This window comes from Tauraco erythrolophus, chromosome Z (genome assembly GCF_009769465.1).
Source record: "Tauraco erythrolophus isolate bTauEry1 chromosome Z, bTauEry1.pri, whole genome shotgun sequence".
Lineage (NCBI taxonomy): Eukaryota > Metazoa > Chordata > Aves > Musophagiformes > Musophagidae > Tauraco > Tauraco erythrolophus.
In genome coordinates, this window is record NC_141496.1 from 26,171,071 (window position 1) to 26,194,775 (window position 23,705).

The following is a 23,705-nucleotide window of genomic DNA, read 5'->3' on the forward strand; positions in this document are numbered from 1 at the left end:
GGAAAGATGTGGAGTGTCTCTAAAACTGTTACTGTATTCCTTGATAAAGTGAAAGAGGGTAGTTTCAGATTAGATACTGGGAAGAAATTATTTATTGCGAGGGTGGTGAGACATTGGAAGAGGTTGCACGGAGAAGTTGTGGACTCCTCTTTTCTGCAAGTGTTCAAGGCCAGGCTCGATGAGGCTTTGAGTAACCTGATCTGTGGCACAGGGGTTGGAACTAGACGATCTTCAAGGTCCCTTCCAACCCAAACCATTCTATGATTCTATACAACCCTTTATTTTTCTATGAACCGAAAAATTATTAAAGTCCCTACCCCACTAAACTGAAATTTGGTTAATAAAAGGCATGTTTCCCAAGGTTATAGTCACTATAGATATGCAAGAGTAGAATTCTGTGCACCCATGGACGACAGTAACAAGGACTACAGAAAAGCAGATTAGGATAATGTAAAATATCAGCATTTATTCAGAAGGTAACTGTCAATAGACATAAGGTAAACTGTGGAAATAAACTGAACAAAGAACTGTTACAAGCCTTGATAAACCAGATCTGAAAGAGCAAAGACCAACACTGTTAGGAAATACAGCATAAAACAATATGGGCCGATTAGGAAGCCTGCAGTAGTAGAGTTGCACACTCAACATCTGCAGCCTTTTCCAGAGAAAGATGTGTCAGCTTTCTTAAGTGTTTATCTTAAAGCCAATAAATTTGTTTGCAAAGGCTCTGGAAAAAAAAAAACAACCAAACAACACATTCTTAATATGATACTTCACTGTTCATTCCAAATGTTTGCCAGGCAACGTACAGGAGGAGCTGAGTTATTTAAAATTTTGCCTCTGCAGATGACAACAAAATATTAAAGAAAATTGAGAAGAGCTAAAACAATCTAAGAAATGAATATACAAGAGAAAAGTAATGTATACAAGTACGATTTTTAAAGTAAAAAAGACTGTTAAACATCTTTACTTTGTCTGTTACCTGAATTTGCATCTTAGAGCAGCTGAAAAAACCCTATACAATGCAAATCTTGGCATAAAACTGAAAGCCAACTTTAACTGTGAGCCGTTAAAGTAGAAATGTTTGTCTTTTTTCATATTTCACACTGACCCAATATATACTTTATTAAATAAAAAAATCAAATAATCCAACAAGAAGTTTCTGATATGAAAAAAGTTTGTAATAAAACACAGGTATATCTTGGCCCCCAGGTAATAGTACTGGTGGGTTTTTTTGTTTGTTTTAGAAGTAAACATGTAGGTCACGCTACATGTGAAATGCTTCCAGGCGCAGTCTGCTTGGATCCTCTGGATGTCTCAGGGCGATTCCGTATCGCAGCAGCAGCTCAATATAAGGTGGCCAAAATGAGTCATTGATTGTCACATAGGGTTCATGTGGTTTGCTCATTAATTTGTTTATAAGTATCTGGAAGACCAAAAGGATAAGATTTCAGAAATGAACAGAACAGCTAGACTTTTATCTCCTTTAACCAAATTTATACTAATCATTGTAATAAGACACTTACATAGGCAATATAAGAAATACAAGATCTGTTCAAGCTTGAAGTGAAATGAGGAATTTCCAATTAATTTCATTATGTCTTTTTTTGATGTAAAAATTAAAACCAGAATTCTCCTTTTATCCAGACTAAGTTTTTCACCGTCAGTCAAAAATTCTTAGTGGATTTTAGACAGTGTAACTGTAAATGCCTAAAAAATCTGAACATGAAGGTGGTAAATCCTTATATAATTAATCTTTAAATCAGTATCTGTTAATGTAAGATTAAAGGTGTTAACTAAGAGGGAAAGCTATATTTTTGGAAATCGCTTGCCTCAAAACCATAACGACGTACTGTCAAATTATATGTCTCCCTCACTCTTCCAGATTTTAGCAGAGAAGAATGTCCATCTTACATTTTTTCTAAAGTTCATCTCACTAATAAGCCAAAAATAAAAAATCTGTCTACTTAGATTGGGAAGAATTTTTTTCCTGTATTTTGTATCCTTCTGTAGGTAGTGTTAGAAATAAACAAGTTCGCATGTGTGAAAAGTTAAACATCATAATTCTACTTTAACTTCACTACTTTTGCACATGAGATCTTTTTGCTCATCTTATAAATGGATGATCCAAATTCTTAGTACCACTTCTTGTTCAGGCATGACAAGCACTTTAGAACAATTCACCTCCTCTTGATACTTCCTTACTTCTCCTTTGCTCCTTATCTAAATATAGAATTAGTCAATGGAATTAAAAACAAACATCAGTTTTGACATCCTTTTTCTGTTCTTGGCGACCATATTTATGCCCTCATAATATTGCTCATGAGGAATATTGCACGTGTTACAGATTAAATAATTTTACCCACCCCATAGTGCTCTCTCTATTCATCCCAGATATTTCATCTTTCTACTCAGAGCTTCTAAATGTTATCGCTTTCTCAGTTTCACAAGTAAAAAAAATATTGTGTCTGCATCTTTATTGCTAAAGAAAAACTCAAAATCCTCACTACCAGACTTAACTCTTTTTTCATCCATTACTATTTAAGAAAAAAAATAAATATTGCTCTTCTTTTTCAGAACATTCTGAAGAATTGTTCCAGTTTATGTCTTTTGTACTTATCTGCCCCAATTCTGAGTATTTACTCCAAATGCATTATTTTAGATGAATTGTTACTTAGTCTTTGCTGACATCTGATATACTAAATTAACCTTTATGGCTGTAACTTTACATACATTTGTATTGTAAACAGTCTTTCAAATCTTAAAGTAGTTCACGAAATTCTCAGTCAGAAAGCAATAATCCTCAAACTGTTTAAAACAAAAAGAATTACTGCATTTGTGAAAAATTACAGGTCATTACTGGAATAATAAGTAGTGTAACAAAAATTCTGAGGTTTGCATGAGAAAAGAGCTTACTGCTTGCTTATTACTTATGCTAATTTAATGAAGTAGGCACTGATATACCTAAATAATACAAATGCATACACCTAGTTTGTGAAAATAGATTTATTAAAAACGTATGCTTTCGTTACTTAACAAACAGATAAGAGATTGAAGAGACATGGTTGGGAACACATGCACTGAATGTAATTCTGTGAATGAATTACATTTGTACAACAGCAAATCCTAAATCTGTAATTATGATACAAAGATGACTTTGCATTTGTCTCTGAGAAACTATTATCTGTATCTAAGAAAACACTTTTGAAATTTAACAGACACTTGAAGCTAAAACCAAGTTGCTCAACAGCAACAACAAAAAGTCCCATAAAACAAAGATAAGGGGCATTGACAGTTTACGCCAAGATAGTTAAAATAAAAAATAAATCTGAAGTTTTGGAAGTAGTATGTTCTTCCAAATGGAAATCAGACATTACTTGGATGTGTTCACATTTTGAGGAGATTAACAATATCAGAAAAATATGAAGGACAATTTTAAAGCATTAGAAGAGCTTTAGAATTTTAATTCTACAGGGAACATAGCTATTTTAAATTCTGATCTGTTTTCAAGCTCTGCCTAATTTGGCATTGAAAGCTCTGCCTAATTTGGCTGAGATGCTTCAAGCAGCTAAAGTTATTTTGATGATGTAAGCCCAAAGTCTGGGCTTTAAACTAAAGTACAACAATGTCATAGTGACCAGATCATAGCATCTTAATATCAGAAAGTTGTTATTCATCAAGTATTCCCTCAGGAAAAATACTTGTCCCTCAGGGAGGTCTTACATATAAATGCTTACAACTGTCTGAAGAGTGAGGATGGAAGGGGAATAGGAAATTTCACTTCAAATGCTACACTTAAGACAAGAAGGAACAATGCTAGTGAAAAGATTTTTAAATGCTCCTTCTAAATTATGCTTTGCAATTTGAATCAATGAATTGCAGTGTTCTTAAAAATACATGCTAAGTAACACTGGCACACTTACAAAATTGATTAGAAATGCACAAATCAGATTCATTGATTTCCTCATATGAGAAGATAAGCCAGTTCATACACGAGACTACACTTTAAATGGTCCTTCTGTAACTGTTACTGTATTGTATTTCAGAAATACTGTTATCGAAGCAGTACAAAATATAGCATGAAATGGAACAATTCATTTTTTTGTTAGGCATAGCATTTGTCTCCCCTAACATGAGCCACTAAGGCTTATAACACTTTTTAAAATAATCATTATAACATTAAGAAATAAGAGATAATCATTCTCCAGCTTATACTGAAGCTTTATTTATCTAAATTATTGCCATATCTCCTGTAAGAAATTGAGATTTTAATTTGATAAGAATTAAAATAGAAAACTGATATAACATTCTTAAACATTCTACTTGCAATTAACTATCTTAACTGTATGCCATACACTGTTATTTATCTTCTTAATATATTATGATCAGATCTGAGCATTGGAAAATCCCCCAAATCTCTCCGTAACAAAACCATCTTACCTCTAAAATTTCATGAAGCGTTATCAGTTCCACAGCTGGCTCTTTAGAAGAATTCTGCAAAGATAACCACCACAGCCAAATTAACAAAACCCAAAACTAAACAGACAGGAAAAATGTTAACGGTGAAAGAGAAATAATCACACAATTATTTGATCACGCAGTACACAACAGATGAAGACTTTTACTTAGATTTAGCATGACAAATACAAGGTAGTATTTAAATCTACCAGTTCAATATCATATAATTTAAATGCAATATTTTTTAATGAATTATTAAAAAAGATTCATCTGAAGTGATCATAGTATATTTACCTGTGTTTACATTTAAATAAAATCAAGTACATCATACTTATAGTGTAGTACAGTGCAAAACATTTTATGAATATGATCTGTTTGGAAAAAATAATGGTTTTTGTGAACTTCAGAAAAGTGTTTACAATGCAAATTTGACTACTCAAGACTCCAGTTCATACTGCCTTGATATTTTTTCATGATTTGCTGATGATTTGTTTACTCTTACTCTGAATTAAATTTAAAACAATTGGCCAAGCTTAAGAAATAGAATCATTAAAAATTTGAAAAAAAGCACAAGTCCTTGATAAAATATCATTAGAAAATTACTTATTTTCATTTGCAACAAGCAGATCAAGCCATTTGCCTATAAACTGATATGGATTCCTTAGGCAGAAATGCCAACAAAACTGCTTGTGCTGATGCAAGGTGAACCTGATTCTTTAATCTTTCCGTTTTATCCTTTTCCCCCTCCACTTCTAATTCAACAAAATAAAGGAGATAATGCAGACTGGCGGCTGCTTACTCAGCACTGCTCTTGAATATGTCAACTTAAGTCCTAAGATATTAACAGCTGTGTAGCCCCTTACAGAAGAAGAATATAAGCAATAAAGAAGAATTCATGAAAGGCAAGTTCTGGCTCCTTTCTTCCAGTCAGTCACAGTTGTTCATATTCTGACCTTCAGAAAGCCACAAGGGGGACATACTGCCTGCTCCATGGAACTTAGCAAACCATGGAGCTAGGGCTCAATAATGCCTGCCTTTGCACCTTTACCTTGAAACTAGGCTGAGAAGATAGAATCTAAGCTAAGAAGCTGCAAAAGGATCCTTAGTGTGACTGTGAAGATAATTCGTAGCCTCAGCTGTTGTATTTCCCCCGCCAAAAATATTACTTTGTAACTTAGGTATTAGGTTCGATATTGGTGTTTCAAAGATGAAATTAGGTTCAGACTTCAGTAATTACTAAAACTGATATACAGGGAATAAAATATTAGAGGTTTGCACTCTCACAGAACTAGCAAATTTATTTTGCTAGTTTTATAATATACATTGCTTATATTGTTTTGTAGAATTATATTACTACATATTTTAAGTGTCACTAATATAACAAGTACTTCTAATTAATTAATGCTTATAAAGTCACTTTCAAGCAGGATGCTCAGCATTTATTTATTTAACCTGAAAGGCACCTTCTTCTCCCTTCCATGAGACAGACTGGCATAAAGAATACTCCTCAATATATGACTTTTCATATTTCTTATCTTGAAAAAATGGTGTCTTTTTTTATCCAAGATTTAAAGGACAAGTTAATTCTTACCTCAATCACTACCTATAGCAAAGGTGCTGGGCCACGGCAACAGAAGCTAACCTGGGCTGCTCTGATTCTTATTTCTTAATTTGCTGATCTGCATCACGCTCTGAGCTATGTAGTAGGAGCCAAGTCAAAACACTCTTCTTCAACAACTTTTGTTGGAATTTCTAACATTGTGTTTCTTTCTTACAAAAGGGAAGAGTAAGTAAAGTTGTTTGTGTTTTGTTTGCTACAAAGTGTCACAGCAAGCTGATGCATTCAGGAGAGGAAACAATGCTAAAAATGTATTCCAAGGTAAGACAGTGGTTTACTTTTTCTCTTCTTCACAAAATATTTAGTTCTCTGTAAAGATATGGTGTGTTTCCAAAAGAAGGAAACTAAATTATCTTCACTTACTCTCTAGAACTGACAGCTTTACTCTTACTAACTTTCAAGCTGCATTCTTATTGAAGCACAAGGGCAGCCCTGAAGCTCCCGGGCAGCCTTGGCTGCAGTGACAATGAAATGGTGGAGTTCAAGATCCTCAAGGGGGTTGAGGAGGGCGCTCAGCAAGCTCACTACCCTGGTCTTCAGGAGAGCAGATTTTGGCCTCTTCAGGGATAGGCTTGGTAGAGTAGGATGGGATGATGCCCTGAGGGGAAGAAAGGTCCAAGAAAGCTGGATAATATTCAAGGATCAACTCCTCCAAGTTAAGGAGCGGCACATCCCAACAAAAAGGAAGTGAGGCAGAAATGCCAGAAGGCCTGCATGGATAAACAAGGAGCTACTGGATCAACTCAAACACAAAAAGCAAGCCTACAGACGGTGGAAGCAAGGACAGGTGGTCTGGGAGGAATACAGAGAAATTGGCTGAAGATCAGGTTAGGAAAGCTAAAGCCCTGATAGAATTATAAGCATTAATTAATTAGAAGTTTTAACCTTTTTCTAGTACTAAAGTACTAGAACAAACCCCAATAGAAATAGTAGTAACAAAAATAATTAGTTTTAAAATGGAGCTCAATGGTAACCAAAAGAAATCATATCATGTGGTTGTCTGAAATAACAGGGAATTGGATTAAAGAAACCCTTTCTATTTCTGTATTCTTAACAGTGTCTGAAATTAAAAAAAAAATCAATTTCCACCTTTTTTGTAGCTTTTTGTAACTATTCTTTCAAATTGTAATGGTAAAAGCTTTATTTTTACTGCAGACTTTGAATTTATTATGCAAAATACTCCCTGACTGCCTATTTTCTGTAAAGTTTTAAGATAATTTTTGGCCCAGTTTGCCTGAACAGAAACTGATGTTTAACATTCCAAACTACACTGTAATTATAAACACTTGTCCTTATTATTGTTCCAAAAACATTGTTAGGCAATTAAAATTTGCTTTGCCAACGAAAATATGATCCCACTTGCCTAGTCCAGTAAAAAGAAAATGGAACAATTTAGAGTGAACCCCTCACCATTTCCAAATTTGGCACAGCTTGCAGTTCAGTAAGAAATACAATACATTGCTGTGCATCTCATTGGGTAAAGGATATATGCACTAAAAAAGAAAATATGCAGCTGGGAACAGCCTTAAATAACATAAACCAACTAAACCTAGACGATCATCTGTAACAACTAGACTTTTTTCAAAATACAACTGAAGATTCTGTGCTAATGACTGTAAAAAGATATTGCATCTAATTAGACAGAAACTGAACATTCCAAATTTAATAGTTAAGAAAATCTTACCTTCTTTTTAGCACTTCCACCTTCCTCTGGAAGGGCAAAATGTTCTTCTAGGAATTCACCCAGAGCGTTCAAGAGTTCTTCCTTATATACCTTTATTTTCGACATTTTATTGTTCAGTTCATGCAGTTCTCTAGTATTCGCACGAATAATAAAAACATATCAACAGAATATGAAATTCAATAAAATAATTAAAAGTTCTTCTTAATTAAAAAATCTCTTATTTTCTATTGTTCAACATCTTGAATCACAGGATATAAGCAAATAGTAGCAATATTTTCCATATTTCAAATACAAATTACTGTGTTTATTTGATCCACTTAACAAAACAAGGAGTATGTTTTAAGAGTTTGTTTGCTCATTTGCTCTTGTCAATATTTAAATTATTCAATATAAGAACTCAACACTGTAGAAATACCTTTTTCTGAAACATTGTTCAACTTGGGTTTTTGTCTCTTCTTCAACTCTATTAAGAACATGTAGTATCTGCTCCTGTTCGTCACACCACTGCTGTTCTCTTTGAAACATGAAAAGTAGGAAATGGCACAACAAGTAAGTAGGTTTCCTGGACAGTTAAAAAAAACAAAGCGTGGTAAAAAAGCTTACAGCGTTCATAAGTCTGAATTACTGTATTACCTCTTCAGATCTTCTTCCAGTTGTTTATCCCTTGACTGAATTGTTGACAGCACCATGTCAAGATCATTTGCTACATTCTGCAACTATAAAAAAGTAAAAGTAAACCTACATTTTGCAGATAACCCAGTCCATAGTATTTGTTCTGTGTAAGGTTACATCTGTAAATCTGGTAAAGGCGGCCAAAATTATCTGTAATTTCTTTAGAAATATGGCTATAGAGTAGCAGCCTATCTTAAAATCCAGTTGGAGCTATTTAAAATGTTACTGTCACCAGTTGCTTGTGTCTTATTTCAGCTCTGAAAAACAACATAGTTGATTTTACCTGAAGCAGAATATGGATCACACACATGAACTGCTCATCTGATGAAAGACTGAGGAGAAAACATCTAGAGCACCAGGGCTGTGTTGTCTAAATCATTTCAGCTGCTTGCAAGAATGAACTCATGCTAATTGCACCAACATGAAATGTATAGCATTCAGAAAACAAAGATGCTGCAAAGAAAGACTAATTACATCCATAAATAAAATGGTCCTCAGTGATATGGACATATTTGGGAGAGGAAAGAGGGAGAAATAAAACTGCTGCAGCCAGAAGCTGTATGTGCTGCTGAAGACGGGGAACAGTGAACTCTCAGTGGATTCAGTCTTTCATTAGTGCATTATGTTCTACAAAGTAGTATTTATAATAGTTTATGTATTTTTTTAATATAAACTTATGATTTGGATGTATTTTGTCTCTTTCCATACAAACTATGAAAACTTATATCTAGCTTAAAGAAATAAAAATTTTGAAAATATTCTACAGAAGCAAATATGGTCTATATATGCAACATCTGAAAAAAAATTTTGAATCCTCAACAAAATAGGCCACAAAATGGGATAGCAGATCAAACATGCCATAGCAACACAATCAAATGAAAGTGTGTAACCAAATAACAAGTTAATAGTGACTCTTAACAGCAGCTGGTTTCCCTGTTGTGACTGATACTAGAGGGAGGAAAGCTGCTAGGAAGAAAACAAGAATTATTTTTTTTTTTTAAAAAAGCCATAGCCACAGGAATATTCTCAAGCCATGTTGCATACCAAAGCCCAGTCAATATAATGTAACGCTGAGATAGTCTTGATTTGACTATGTGTAAATTATTGCCACAGAACTCCAGATCTAAGAATACCAACTTTTCTATGTAACATAAATTTATATTATTTTATAGCAAGTATGAAATGCAATATATAAAATCTTTTTGTTTGAAAGATCATTCACTACAACTAGGAAATCTTAGCAGTTGTAATAGATGGGAAGAAAACCACTAGAACAACAACAATGCCTGGAGAAATATACAGTTATCTTAGCAGTAATCCACCACGGGAGTAGTCATAGGAAAATGCTGCAATTGTATGGGTTTTTTTTCAAAAAAAATTTTTATCTCTTAACAAACAAAAAGACTTACCTCTTCTTTTCCTAATGCTAACAGTACATCTGGATTGGCAGAAATTACTGAAAAATAAAATGAATTGGTTTTTTTTTTTGCATCCCATGATATAGACTTTTTTATACTGAAAAGCAGCCTGGCTGGAGAGAAACTTGTGGAGCCTCTAGAAATCTAGCTTGGCTGTCAGCAGCAGTTCAACCCCATTTTGTGGTGTCCTGCTGGGCTAACCTACTGTCACCTTTCAGCAAGTTGATATAGGCTGAAAAAAGTATAGTGTTAATGCTTCTGTGTTATTTTTTATACCTGAACTAGCTCTGGTACATAATACGGAAATGTGAAGTACAGTCCTATTTCAAGATAAGCAAGCTTGACTTTTTTCAGTTGAAGGGATTCCATCAACATTACCCATGTGGGCAAATTCTTCCAGTCTTCCACTTCCTTGTTAAACAGCCTCCCAAATGCTTGATCAGGAATGTAAAACCTACCAGATTTAAAGGACTTAAGAAGCACGTCACCATCCTTACTGCTCACAAGAATAGCTTCATGTAAGGAGATGAAAGGCCCAACAAGGCCAATATCCCAACTCCAACCCTGAGCAACAGCAGTACTTAAGGGAATGTATAGTACTATTTAGGGATGTGGTAAAGCTTCCCCAGAATTCTCCTGCAAAACACAGCGATTTATGACTCATAGATTTTTCTGAATAAGAAGTGAATTGTTGTGTTTGCTAGCCTTCAATGGATTCAAATAAATTCCCAGTTCCACGTCAGCTTGCAGGATCTGCATAAATATATGACTTTTTCAAAAGCAAAGTATTTGTGTAATTGCAGATGACACTAAATTGGGAGGTAGTGTTGATCTGCCTGAGGGTCAGGAGGCTCTACAGAGGGACCTGGACAGACTGGGCCAATGGGCTGAGGCCAACTGTATGAAATTCAACAAGACCAAGTGCCGGGTCCTGCACTTGGGCCACAACAACCCCCTCCAGCCTTACAGGCTTGGGGAAGTGTGGCTGGAAAGCTGCACAGCAGAGAAGGACCTAGGGGCGCTGGTCGACAGACGATTGAACATGAGCCAGCAGTGTGCCCAAGCAGCCAAGAAAGCCAACAGAATCCTGGCATGTATCGGAAACAGTGTGGCCAGCAGGAGCAGGGAAGTGATTGTCCCCCTATACTCTTCTTTACAGAGAGGGTTGTGAAGTATTGGAACAGGCTGCCCAGGGAGGTGGTGGAGTCCCCATCCCTGGAGGTGTTTAAAAACCGTGTAGATATGGTGTTGAGCAATATGGTTTAGGGACCCTGACAGTGCAGGGCAAATGGTTGGACTTGATGATCTTGAAGGTCTCTTCCAACCAGACGATTCTATGATTCTATTATGAAGTTGCTAAGCCACTATCCATCATATTTCACAAGTTGTGGCAGTTCAGTGAAGTTCCCACTGACTGGAAAAGGGGAAACAGCCCCCATCTTTAAAAACGGAAAAAAAGTAAGACCCAGGGAACTACAGGCCAGTCAGTCTCACCTCTGTGCCCAGTAAGATCATGGAGCAGAGCCTCCTGGCAACTATGCTAACGCACATAGAAAATAAGGAGGTGATTGGTGACAGCCAACATGGTTTCACTAGGGGCAAATCCTGCCTGACTAATTTGGTGGTCTTCTATGATGAGGTTACAGTATTGATGGATAGGGGAAGAGCAACTGACATCATCTACCTGGACTTGTCCAAAGCATTTGATACTGTCCCACATGACATCCTTGTCTCTAAACTGGAAAGACATGATTTTGATGGATGGACCACTCGGTGGATAAGGAATTGGCTGGATGGTCACACTCAAAGAGTTGTGGTCAATGGTTCAATGTCCAAGTGGAGGCCAGTGACAAGTGGTGTTCCTCAGGGGTCAGTACTGGGGCCAGTGCTATTTAACATCTTTATTTGAGACATGGACAGTGGGATCGAGTGCACCCTCAGCAAGTTTGCAGATGACACCAAGTTGTGTGGTGTTGTGGACACGCTGGAGGGAAGGGATGCCATCCAGAGGGACCTTGACAGGCTGGAGAGGTGGGCCTGTGAGAACCTCGTGAAGTTCAACAAGGTCAAGTGCAAGGTCCTGCATGTGGGCTGGGGTAAGCTCAAGCACAAGTACAGGCTGGACGGAGAATGGATTGAGAGCAGCCCTGAGGAAAAGGACTTGGGAGTGCTGGTGGATGAGAAGCTCAACATGAGCCGGCAATGTGCACTGGCAGCCCAGAAAGCCAACTGCATCCTGGTCTGCATCCAAAGAAGCGTGGCCAGCAGGTCGAGGGAGGTGATTCTGCCCCTCTACTCAGCTCTCATGAGACCCCACCTGGAATACTGCATTCAGCTCTGGAGTCCCCAACACAAGAAGCACATGAAGCTGCTGGAGTGGGTCCAGAGGAGGGCCACGAAGATGATCCGAGGGCTGGAACACCTCTGCTATGAAGACAGGCTGAGAGAGTTGGGCTGTTCAGCCTGGAGAAGAGAAGGCTCTGGGGTGATCTTATTGCAGCCTTACAGTACTTCAAGGGGGCCTACAGGAAAGCTGGAGAGGGACTTTTTCCAAGGGCATGTAGTGAGAGGACAAGGGGCAATGGCTTTAAACTGAAAGAGGGGAGATTTAGATTAGATATAAGGAAGAAATTTTTCACTCAGAGGGTGGTGAGGCACTGGAACAGGTTGCCCAGAGAAGTTGTAGATGCCCCATCCCTGGAAGTGTTCAAGGCCAGGCTGGATGAGGCTTTGGGCAATGTGGTGTAGTGGAGGGTTTCCCTGCCCATGGCAGGTGGGTTGGAACTAGATGATCTTTCAGGTCCCTTCCAACCCGAACCATTCTATGATTCTCTGATAAAAATACTAAATATCTCCTAAATACAGTACACTTTATTTCATAAATTTGTAAGCACACTTTTTTTGTAATGTAATTTTATAGCTTTTTATCTCCACAAATTGTGAGACGCCTTAGATTAGCAGTTTTAAAAGCAGTGTTTATTCTGAAGTGAAAAATCAGCAAAACTACTGAGTTTGAAATGCATTAAATTACATATCCCAGTAAAATCCCTTTTATCTAGAGAATTACTGTCTCTAAACCTTGACAAAAAATTTGAGTAGAGTGCTCCCAAATTAAGCTTATGCTTAAGAGCTGTGGGAGGTAGTGGTCTGTGCTATTACTAGAGCAAGATTTCTTTAATGACATGAATATCCTACATGCCTATGATAAAATTCATTGGGGTGCTTTTATTCATGTTCACTGACGTATTTCAAGAAACCCAAACAACTCTTCCCCTGCCACACACTCCCCGCGGCCCCCCTAATAGCTAATCCTGAGTATGTGCTTCCCATTCAATATCTATATTGTGTGAGTATTAGAATAGAAGGCCACATCTTCCTAGGGAAGAAATCCATAACCCTAATTCAGTGAAGGAACAGTGTAGATCTAAGACACTGGGACAACACATTCATGGCGGCTACTGCTGTAAAGAACACAGGTTGCTCTACCTTCTAGCAGTTAAAGCTTTTTCCATTATGAATCACTACACTTGCAAAAAATCAAACGTCAAACAGAATCACCTAGTGATACATAGTACAATTACTAAGCAAAGTACTGCCAGATGCCAGGAATGTAAAAGCAACTACTATGCACATGTTTATACAGAGAATCCTATTAAAATAAGAGAATTTGGTAGAATATTGATATTTTGCAAAGAAAAACAGAAATTAGGCAGAGACCGCAACAGTTTTATATGGTTTAAAATATGGTTGCTTCCACTTCCTCATTTTGCAAAGGTAAAAGTTAAATTCTACTTTTATGAGCCAAATGCTTGTTAAAAAGCTTTAATTCAGCTGATTTAGCAGCTCTAGAGCTACATAAATAGCATCAGAAATTGTGAAAGAACAAGAGACTAAAGTAAAAGCTTTGCAAAAAATAAAATTTGCATTGTGGATTCAAGTCTGTTTGCCAACATTGTGCCCAAAGAAATGAAGAACTGCCAAGTTATAATCTCTGAAAATAAGGCTTAAAACTGAAATGCTGACAGGCCCTCATTTACAAGAAATGAACTGGGCATTACTAAAAGCAGAAACCAAAGTAACAAGACAGCCTGACATTCATGATCCATCAGTAAATTGTTTGAAATTAGTATTTCTGCTGTTCCTACTTACATAAATTCAGACAATGTTTTCAATTAAGTAATTCCTCCTTCAAAACAAACAGTAGGTAGAAAGGAGCCAAGATGGACAGAGATGTAAGCACAGTAGACTTCCCATTTTCATACAAGCACTATAATTGTATTCAAATCCTTAGCAGTGACTTTTTTCTTCCCTCAGAAAGGTAGCCAAAAGGCAAAGCTTTGGCTGCAAAATATTATTTGCATTATAATAGGCACAGATCATTTCTTTAGTACAAAATCAAGATTTCTAATAATAAATATTATCACCTGGGAACAAGAATGGTTGAGCAAAGCAAGTCAGCAAGCCAATAAAAACAAGTCAATCCCCAAGAATATTTTTAAGCAAATAGCTTGAAGTTTAAAATAATTACATATTTTAGTAAGGAAATCTGACATTTCGATTTACCCAGATAAAGACTGTAAGTGTTTTCAATTCATTTGCTTTAAGCCATCAGCTTATTCATGAGCAGCAGGTAAGAACCACTATTTCCCAAATTCACTCAGGGTCATACTTTTGGTCTACATACCTCTAAAAAGCATTTGAGGCTCACCATTCTTGGAGACATGCTTACAAAACATACGGACTATGAATTTATTCTAATAGAGCAACAAGATCTATTTTTAAGAAAGAAGAAATATTTTTTTCCAGCTCCTATTATTTGATCATGATACACAGCAAGTACATGAACTTTGAAAGAAGCTGGAGAAGTGACTGTAATGTTCATCTGAATACACACTCCAATTCAGCCAAATGACAAAGTATTGGAAATCACCATTTGCTGCCTAAAGCACATTCCTATCACTTTGTAAACACTAAATAGACTAAGCCTCTTCTGGCATAGAAATATTCACGTGAGTCAATGTATCCATCTAAAGATTAATTAAAAACTTCTACTGGGTTGAAAGGTGCTAATGGATCCTTGACAGAACAATAACCAGAGTACTAACCATAGTGTAGTGTGAACTGTTTTAGGAGTCTTCAAATCAGAGGTGAAAAACTGATTGCTTTACTCACACTTAAGATTCTGAATGGTTTTATTTTCAGTGACTGGCCACATCAGCCTAGCAACAGAGTGAAATCAGTCAGCACCAATGCTTATGTACAAAAAGAATTTTGAAGAACGGAGGAGTTTGTTATGAGTCTTGATTGATAATGCCTAACAAACAGGAGTGGTTTGTGCTTCTCAGGATCAATAAGTGATATGGATTCCTGTGTTGTTAAAAATAAACTGGAGTGCCTTTTACCACCTTTTCTTGACCTGAAGTCTCTGACCTCTATTCAGTTCAAACTAGGTATTTTATTACTGTGTAATGGGCTTACCGCTAAAGGTTTACTCCAGTTTCAGCAAGTACATCATAATACAACATGCTTTTGTCAAGTATTAATAAAAAAAACAACCAAAGGAAGTATAGTTACAAATATGTCTGGGTAAATTATTATTAGCTTATTAGCAATACTTGAAAAGATAAAAAAAAAATCAGCTTCTTTAAAGACAAAACTAGGACAAAATTATTTGCCAAAGTCCTTACAAATGAAAGATGGAGAAGAAACAAATCACATAACAGAGAAACCTGAAGGAAAGTAACAGCATAATGAACTTCTGTTGTTTTGTTAGAAGATGTGCTAACAGTTACTTTTCCATTTAACTTACTGATGAACGGTGATATGAATCATGGATTTATTTGTCCAGAACCATAAGATTAAGTTATAGCAGAATTCACTTTGAGTCTAGGTTTACTTAGCACTGAAGTGCAAAAAGAATACAGAAATGAAACACAGGCTACTTTGAGAAGTATTCAATTTAAGTAGTTATAGTATGAAAATACAATCAGCAGACATTTGATACATACACAGTTTAAGACGACCAGATGAGAGAGACTTTGCAGAAGTTTATATGAGTTTACATATGCTTACATGGAAGCACCTACTTACTTTCAGGACTTCTTTTTTGCCATTGACTACACTCTGCTGCTAAAGCTCGCACTTGCATCGTTAACATGGAAAGCTGCATAACAAGAAAAGAAGCATCTCTTTAAGTGTGTGAAAAGAAGCATCTCTAAGCGTGTTGAGTTGCATTGGAGTAAAATGAGAGAGAACAGGATAGAAATTCAATTATTAAGTTTATATAGCAGAAAGCAAAAGAGCATCTCTCCCAATAGACTACTTCTTCCTTCAAAAGATTAAACAACCCTACTCGTAGGTATCAAGAAACTTTTTTATTCTTTTTTCAAAAGGGGGAAATCAGAAGTAGTCAGAGTTGGTATTTTCCCCTAATTTCCGCTGTAACATCAGACAATGACCACAATTAAAGATAAGCCACTAGAAACAAATGATAATACTTCACATCTCCACTCCTCCTTAGATGCGTGGTTGGTATGCATTTAGGTTAAACGGACTGTTGATGTGTGATAACTAAACCAAAGACTGGCTTCCAGAAATCCAGTAATCGAATAAATCTTCTATGAAAATCCTGACTGTGGACTCAACAAGAAATGCTTTAGAACTAGTGCTCTAGCTCACTGCAATCACAGGAAGTATAGGAGCAATAAGAAAAAATACCAGTTCAGAAAAGTTTACTAAAAATCTCAGACTAAACAACCATATATGTTTTTAAAAATCACTTGTTTTAATATCTTATTGTGTTCTGGGGAAAAAATACATTATTACTATTCCGCTTTCTGAAACTGAGGACTACATCTGTATTTTTTCTTCAAATACATTGTAAATTACATATAAATAGCATATTACAAATAATCTGATAAGAAATAAAGTATACATTTAAATACAAAAGGTACTGCTGATACAGTCAAGCATTCCATAAAAAGCACTTCCACAGTGCATTTGGCTGTTCATCAACTGAAAAAGGAAAAATATGCTAAGAATTATCAGCCAAGTTCTTCTAATAAAAATAGGAAGAATCTACAACTAAACCTTAGCTTTTCACTACTAAAAATAACTTTGTAAAGTGTATCTTCAAAAGACAACCTTTTAGAATAAAGGAAAAGAAAACCCAAACCAAAAGAAATAATCAGCCCATAAACCCCACACTGGAGCAGAGTTGCCTGTGCCTAAGGGAGTTTGTAGAGAATTGTCTCCATGGGAAGGACGCCCCACACTGCTGGAGACTGAAAACAAAGCAGAGATGCATCTGAAGTCTGTGGAGGACCATAGCCTGGAGTGGGTGGCTGCATCCTAAGAAGCTGTGACTCTGTGTGAAAAGCCCACGCTGGAGCAATCCGAGGGGTAAGGATTGCATCTTGTGGGAAGGACTCATGTTGGAGAAGTCTGTGGGCTATTTTCGCATAAGGAAAATATAAGGAAGAAATTTTTTACAATGAGGGTGGTGAAACACTGTAACGGGTTGCCCAGAGGAGCTGTGGATGCTCCACTCCTGGAAGTGTTCAAGGTCAGGCTGGATGAGGCTTTAAGCAACCTGGTGTAGTGGCAGATGTCCCTGCCCATGGTTGGAGGGTTAGAACTAGATGATCTTTGAGGTCTCTTCCAACCCAAACCATTCTATGAGGAGAGGCCCGATGGAGCAGGGAAAGGGTGTGAGAAGTACTCCCATTTTAAGAAAGGAGTGGCAGAAACAATGTGGGAAGAAAGGACCTGCAACCCCCCCCATTCCACATCCCCCTGGGCTGCTGGGAGAAGGGGATAGAACCAGGAAGAAGGGAGGAGTGGTGTTTTTATGATCTGGCTTTGTTTGTCATTATTTTTTGTTTCTCTCTGAAGTAACTGATAACAAATTAAACTGATTTGTCCCCAAGCTGAGACCGTTTTGCCCGGGGCCATGGTTGGTGGGTGATCCCTCCCTGTTCTTATCTTGACCCTCAGGCCTTTTGTTACATTTTTCTCTTCTCCACCCCACCGAGGGGGAGGAGAAAGTGAGCAGCTGCATGTTTAGCTGCCAGCTGGGCTACACCACACCACGTATATACATTCCTAGCAAAATACACTGCCCAGTAAATAATTCATTACATCATAGACCAGAATCAGTCCCCAAACTTCATGGATAAAACCCCAGAAAGTACATTGCAAGATTAGAGTCTTGAGGTGATTAAGGAATGAACATTAGTGACAAAGTCAATGGCAAGGAAGAAAACTATAGCTTCTTTGCCAGCAACAATGAAAATAGAATTATTCCAGTTGGAATAGACCCACAATAATCATCTAGCCCAACTGCCTGAGCAATTTAAGGCTGAGCAAAATTTAAAACATATTGAGGGCATTGTTCAAACACCTCTTGAACACTGACAGGCTGGGGCATTGACTACCTCTCTAGAAAGCCTGTTCCAGTGTTTGATCACCCTCTTGGTAAACAAATGCTTCCTAGTATCAAGCCTGAATCTCCCTTGACGCAGCGTTGAACCATTCCCATGTGTCCTGTGACTGGGTCGCAAGTGAGAAGAAATCAGCACCTCCCTCTCCACTTCCCGTCCTCAGGAAGCCGTTGAGGTTGCCTTTCAACCTCCTTCTCTCCAAATTAGATAAGCCCAAACTCCTCAGCCACTCCTCATGCAAAATGCCTTCTAGCCCTTTCACCAGCTTTGTTGCTTCCTCTGGACGCATTCGAGTACCTCCACATCCTTCTTAAATTGTGCTTCAATAAGAATGCAGCTTGAAAGTAGTAAGAGTAAAGCTGTCAGTTCGAGAGAGTAAGTGAAGATAATTTAGTTTCCTTCTTTTGGAAACACACCATATCTTTACAGAGAACTAAATATTTTGTGAAGAACAGAAAAAGTAAAATGCTGTCTTACCTTGGAATCCGTTTTTAGCATTGTTTCCTCTCCTGAATGCATCAGCTTGCTGTGACACTTTGTAGAAAACAAAACACAATGTTACTTACTCTTCCCTTTTGTAAGGAAGAAACACAGCGTTAGAAATTCCAACAAAAGTTGTTGAAGAACAGTGTTTTGCCTTGGCTCCTACCATGTACCTCAGAGCATGACACAGAACAGCAAATCAACAAATATTTTTGAAATCATACCACAGCAAAAAAGTAGAACTTCAATGAATGGAAAAGTAGAAAAGTAGCAGATAACAAAAGATGTATGATATGAGGAAAAAGGCAAGTTATGAGGGGAAAGCTGATATGAGTAAGATACTGAACAGATGAATAACATAAGAAATTTGGAAGAGTGAGTCATGGACAAGGCTGAATAAAGTAGCTTCTGAGAAGTTAACACACTTGCTGCTACTATTCTGGCTCTCTGAACAGAGCAATCACATTATAACACACGTCTTTAGTTTTAACTCATTTAGGGCAATATGCTGTACTTTTCAGAAATGGTCTGATTTGAAGAAGTGCCCTACGTCAGCTCCCACGACTGCAATGGGATGTTTATCAAGTCTGAAATTCAGGCCACCACAGATACCCAAGGCTTCGTCAGGAGACACCTACTAAATTCCTTCTTGTTTTATAACTGCCAGCAATTTAACCTGCCCCACGACAGGGCAGGAAGTATTTTACTAAGCAGTAAAACTACTAACAAGTACTTTGGAAACCTTACTGTTAATGTTTTGGAACCAAAACACAATATAGGATTTCTCCAGTAAAAACTGCTAATGCTGACACACAATCATTAGAACATTACATCATAAACCATATAATCTAGGAGTTAATTCAATGACTATAAGTTAGTTTAAACTTTTTGCTGAAACATGCATGCATCCAGGATGCAACAATCACCAAGTAATAAAAATCGTACTGTTCTTATCAACCTCCAAAAATAACACACATTATCGCTTCCTGTATTGTTTTGGGGATGCTGGGAATGAGATACAAGATATCAAAGATTTTCAGTTAAATTCAAAATAATAAACATTCTAACTTCCATTCTAATCTGAATATTTCAAAGCTCACATCCTGTTAAGTGATGCCAAACAGAACTTCTTTTAATAACTTATTACAATCTTTCAGAAACCTAGACACAGAATTCCCTGCCACTTGTTCAATATTAAGATAAGTTTACATGTAACAGCAGAAAAAAAAAAAAAAAAAAAAAATCACACTAGTCTTAAAAATCTAATTCTGTAAAATTATTACACTGTGGGTTGTCTATACTTTGTTGTACTTGAAGTTTGGAAGTATTTTTACTTCTGTTTCTGACTCTCAATGATTTGAATCTACAACTCAGAACTCAAGCAAATAGCATACAAATACCACATGAAATTGAGTGAAGTAATTAAGACTTAAAAAATATAATTCAGAATACAAGTTTTCACACTTAGCAGAGTCTTACAGGATGCACAGCATTCCCTCAGAGCTGTTAAAAGCTCATCTTTCCGAGGATTTCCTGTAAACAAAAATAACTCACTCTAAAATGTTATTATTAGCATATTGGATCATACAGAGAGATGAATTTTATTCTTAAGGATGTAACTGTCAGTTTGCATGAGCATATGCTAACATCATTATCCTTCTAAGCCTCTTTCTCCTTCCGTTCTCTCTCTCTTTTAAGATCCAAAGTACTTGTGAACAGTGGTTGAATCCCATCTTGCAAGAGGCTAAAGAGAGAAGGATCTCAAGCCTACGTGTGCTGGTACTACCAGAACAGAAGTATATTGTTTAATTTTCCCTAGTTTTAACATACACTACCATTCTATTTAACGTAAATCATAACATCAGCACACTGAAAACAAAGTTTGACACTGCAAGGCATTCTTCACCCCTGCCAGCAATTCTACCTTTGGCCATTATGAAGATCTTTTCTTCCCTTTTCTTTTTCTTGCTTTCTTGCAGTGGTTTCTTTGGAAAGGGTGAGGTAAGCATGCAGTGAAGGATGAGGAGATGAACAAAACAAAAACGCTGAGGAAAGTTTACAACAAAGCTAGTTTATCACTTGCATACCTCTTCCATCTGCTTCCAAATACTCTCACATTCATCCAGGAGTTCTTCCTTGGCATCTACATGGTGACCTGCATCATTGTTGCTTTCTGATAAATATTCAGCCTAATAACAAGGAAACAGAACAGTTATCATGTTTATCTACAATAATTTTTAACAGGTTACTAAATCATACCTGCTACTTCAGGTCAAGTATGTAATAGAGCAATTCCTCTGAATCCAAAGCTTTCAGTTAACTCCACTGTGTTTCTAGATACCACCCAATCGTTCAGTAAAATCAGCTAACCATATTACTGTAGTAAAATCTGAAGATACTAATCATGTTTTTTAAAACTGAATAACAGTTTTAAGTTTTCAAAGTTGCTTTGATTACCTGCAATGGTGTGTTGTTGGTTTTTTTTTTTATTTTTATTTTTCTGACAACTTTAATACAGAAACAACAAGAAAATCTCACATCCACAAAGTCACGCCTTTCTTCCATATGTCTGCAAAGTTCTTAGGCATAGTTACTTCTGCTCTGCCTTCCAAAAAAAGTCCTAATCTATTTCTTCTTATGACAACTTGAATTCGGAATCTTTTTGATTAACAAATTAAGTGTCCTAGAGGTTACTAGAAAAACAAACAGAAGAACCTGAAAGATAGGCAGGTAACCAGGGAAAGAGGGCACTAGGACAGCCAAGAGAAAAATCAACCCAAGAAAGATTTTAAAGTTTCAGAAACTGTTGGGTCAGACAGAAACACATACAAATTCAGAAATTTAATCCTAGTTAAATCTGTAAAGAGATACACAAAAACCAACAGCAATTAAGAGGGAAAAAACAAGAAGGGTCAAAATGGCACTCAAAGGGAAATCTTTTTTTTAAGGTAAAACAACCAACAGGAATTTCCTGGATGTACAAGATGCAGGAAGCCTTTAAAAACACCTAAATGGATCACTAAACCCAGCAAATACTTTGGGATTAAAGAGAGGCATTAAAAAAGATAAAGATCTAAATAAGAAATAAACACCTTTGCCTTCTTAACGATGCACAAACTCCTAACTCAACCTTTTGTTCATTTTCAGAGCAAAAATTCAGTATCAGAGAAAATCATGCTGAAACCCTGAATAATTTAGAATGCGTGAAATATTCAATCAGTACTTCCAAAGTTCAAGCATGTCATAGCCGAGTGGCTAAGAAAAAAAATCAGAATGTGTCGCCGAACACTGGAAGTATTCTAGCAAACTGAAAGGTAGAGACACTTCTACTAGGCCTTCCTGGCAAATTTGTTGCATCAATAATTGAAAACAGAACACTAGGAAATCTGGATTGCCATGATCTGATAAGGTCTAACGAGCACGGTTTTCACAAACGAAATTCATTATCTTCTTAAGAGCCTTGGAACGTCTTCGTAACATAAAAGAACTAGTTCACATAATTCATTAAGACTTCTGAGATGCCTAGAGTGAAGTCCCCCACCGAAGGCTAATGAAGAAACTATGCAGTCTTCAGATGCAATATACTTTTTTTCCTCAGACCAAAAACTGTCAAGGAGACAAACAAACAACAACAAAAAAGCCTGAACAGATGATTTTCGTCATGGCAAACAGGCTCAGCAACAGAGCTAAGACAGCCTGAATAAAAAAAAAAAAAAAAAAGAAGAGACAAAAAGAGAAGATGTAACCTTTGGAAATTTGAAAGGGGTCTTGGGTCGGAACAAAAAGTCCTATCCCCGTGTGTCCCCCTGCAACAATTCAATCCGTCCACACGAAAACACGATATGAAAGAAATCTTTGAGTACATAGCTAAAACATCCTCCCAAAACGTTTAAATTATTATAATGACTTTATTATTGTCGACTTCCAAAACTTCCATTACTGATGTTGCACAACGTTCCACAATGTACGTTACTGTGAGGAGCGACTACAGGCCTCCGCAGCGCGAGCCAAACCGACCCGTGGTCCGTCACACTGCGCTGTTCATTACCTCATAAATTATATGCGTCAGAGCGTCACGTTCAGGCGTTTTTCTTTGTAACGTGCAGTTTTCCGTATTTCTGCATGGTACAGCTAGGTGCGTGTCTGCACGCCACGCCTGAAAACCGAAGGCTCTTTTTGCCTGCCGTTAGCACCAGTGCATTCCAGCTCCAGGAAGTTACTCTTTCCTGCCTCGTTTTTGAGCGGCATAACTAGGCAGCGCGGGCAAGCGCGCGTTGCAGGCTCTACGCCGGCCCAGCTTTACGGGAAACGTTTCACCTCCACAAATACAAAACGAGCGGCTACTGCTAGAAATTCAGAGATGAGAAAGGAAAGTAGGAGCAGCTCTGGGAAAGCTGATCGGCAAAAATAAAAATAATAATAATAAAAAAAAAAAGCAAGCAAGGCAGGAGTTCCCCTTAAGAAGGAGAATAATAAAACCAGGATGCAACTAACACCACACAGGAGAACAGACGGGGAGCCCGTCGGTTTTTCCCGACACAAAGCCCAGAACCACACCCCCGACAGACGGACGGACGCGGGGCAGGCGGCTGCTCCGCGCAGCCCCGCAGCGGGCGCGCAGTGGCCCCGCCGAGGCGCCGCGGCTGCCCCGGCTGGACAGCCGAGGGGCCGCCCCGTTCGCTCGCCAAACCCGCTCGCCCCCCTCGGCGCCCGGGATAGCCCCCGGGGCAGAAGCGAGCGGGCGGCCGCGCCCGCCCCGCCCCCGCCCGTTACCATGGCGGCTCCGCTCCGCTCCGCGCGGCTCCCTCCGATCCCGCCGGGTTCCGCGCGCGCTCCGCGCTCACTGGCTGCGCCCCGTGGCGTCACTTCTAGAGCGCCCCGCAGGGGGTGTGGCCAGGACCGGAAGCGTCGCGGAGAAGTGACATCGGTCA

At 37.8% G+C, this 23,705-nt stretch overlaps 1 protein-coding gene across 1 annotated transcript; it reads right to left on the reverse strand.

Annotated features, from left to right (window-relative positions):
• Positions 1-1,089: 1,089 nt before the first annotated feature.
• On the reverse strand, positions 1,090-23,587 carry CENPK (centromere protein K). Its single transcript, XM_086629445.1, has 10 exons — positions 23,548-23,587; positions 20,862-20,963; positions 18,769-18,825; positions 15,941-16,013; positions 9,842-9,888; positions 8,394-8,476; positions 8,176-8,274; positions 7,761-7,890; positions 4,441-4,494; positions 1,090-1,426 (listed from the first exon to the last, which is right to left on the reverse strand). Exons 1-10 carry the CDS (start codon positions 23,548-23,550, stop codon positions 1,268-1,270), a joined length of 807 nt encoding a protein of 268 aa, XP_086485571.1. The 5' UTR covers positions 23,551-23,587; the 3' UTR covers positions 1,090-1,267.
• Positions 23,588-23,705: the final 118 nt, after the last annotated feature.

Bases quoted from the DNA above. Each gene is read 5' to 3' on its own strand.
- CENPK (XM_086629445.1), bottom strand. The intron at 16,014-18,768 runs GTAAGACAGCAT...CTTGTTATGCAG, and splicing joins TGCTAAAAACGGATTCCAAG to CTTTCCATGTTAACGATGCA. The intron at 4,495-7,760 runs GTAAGATTTTCT...TTATCTTTGCAG, and splicing joins GTGGAAGTGCTAAAAAGAAG to AATTCTTCTAAAGAGCCAGC.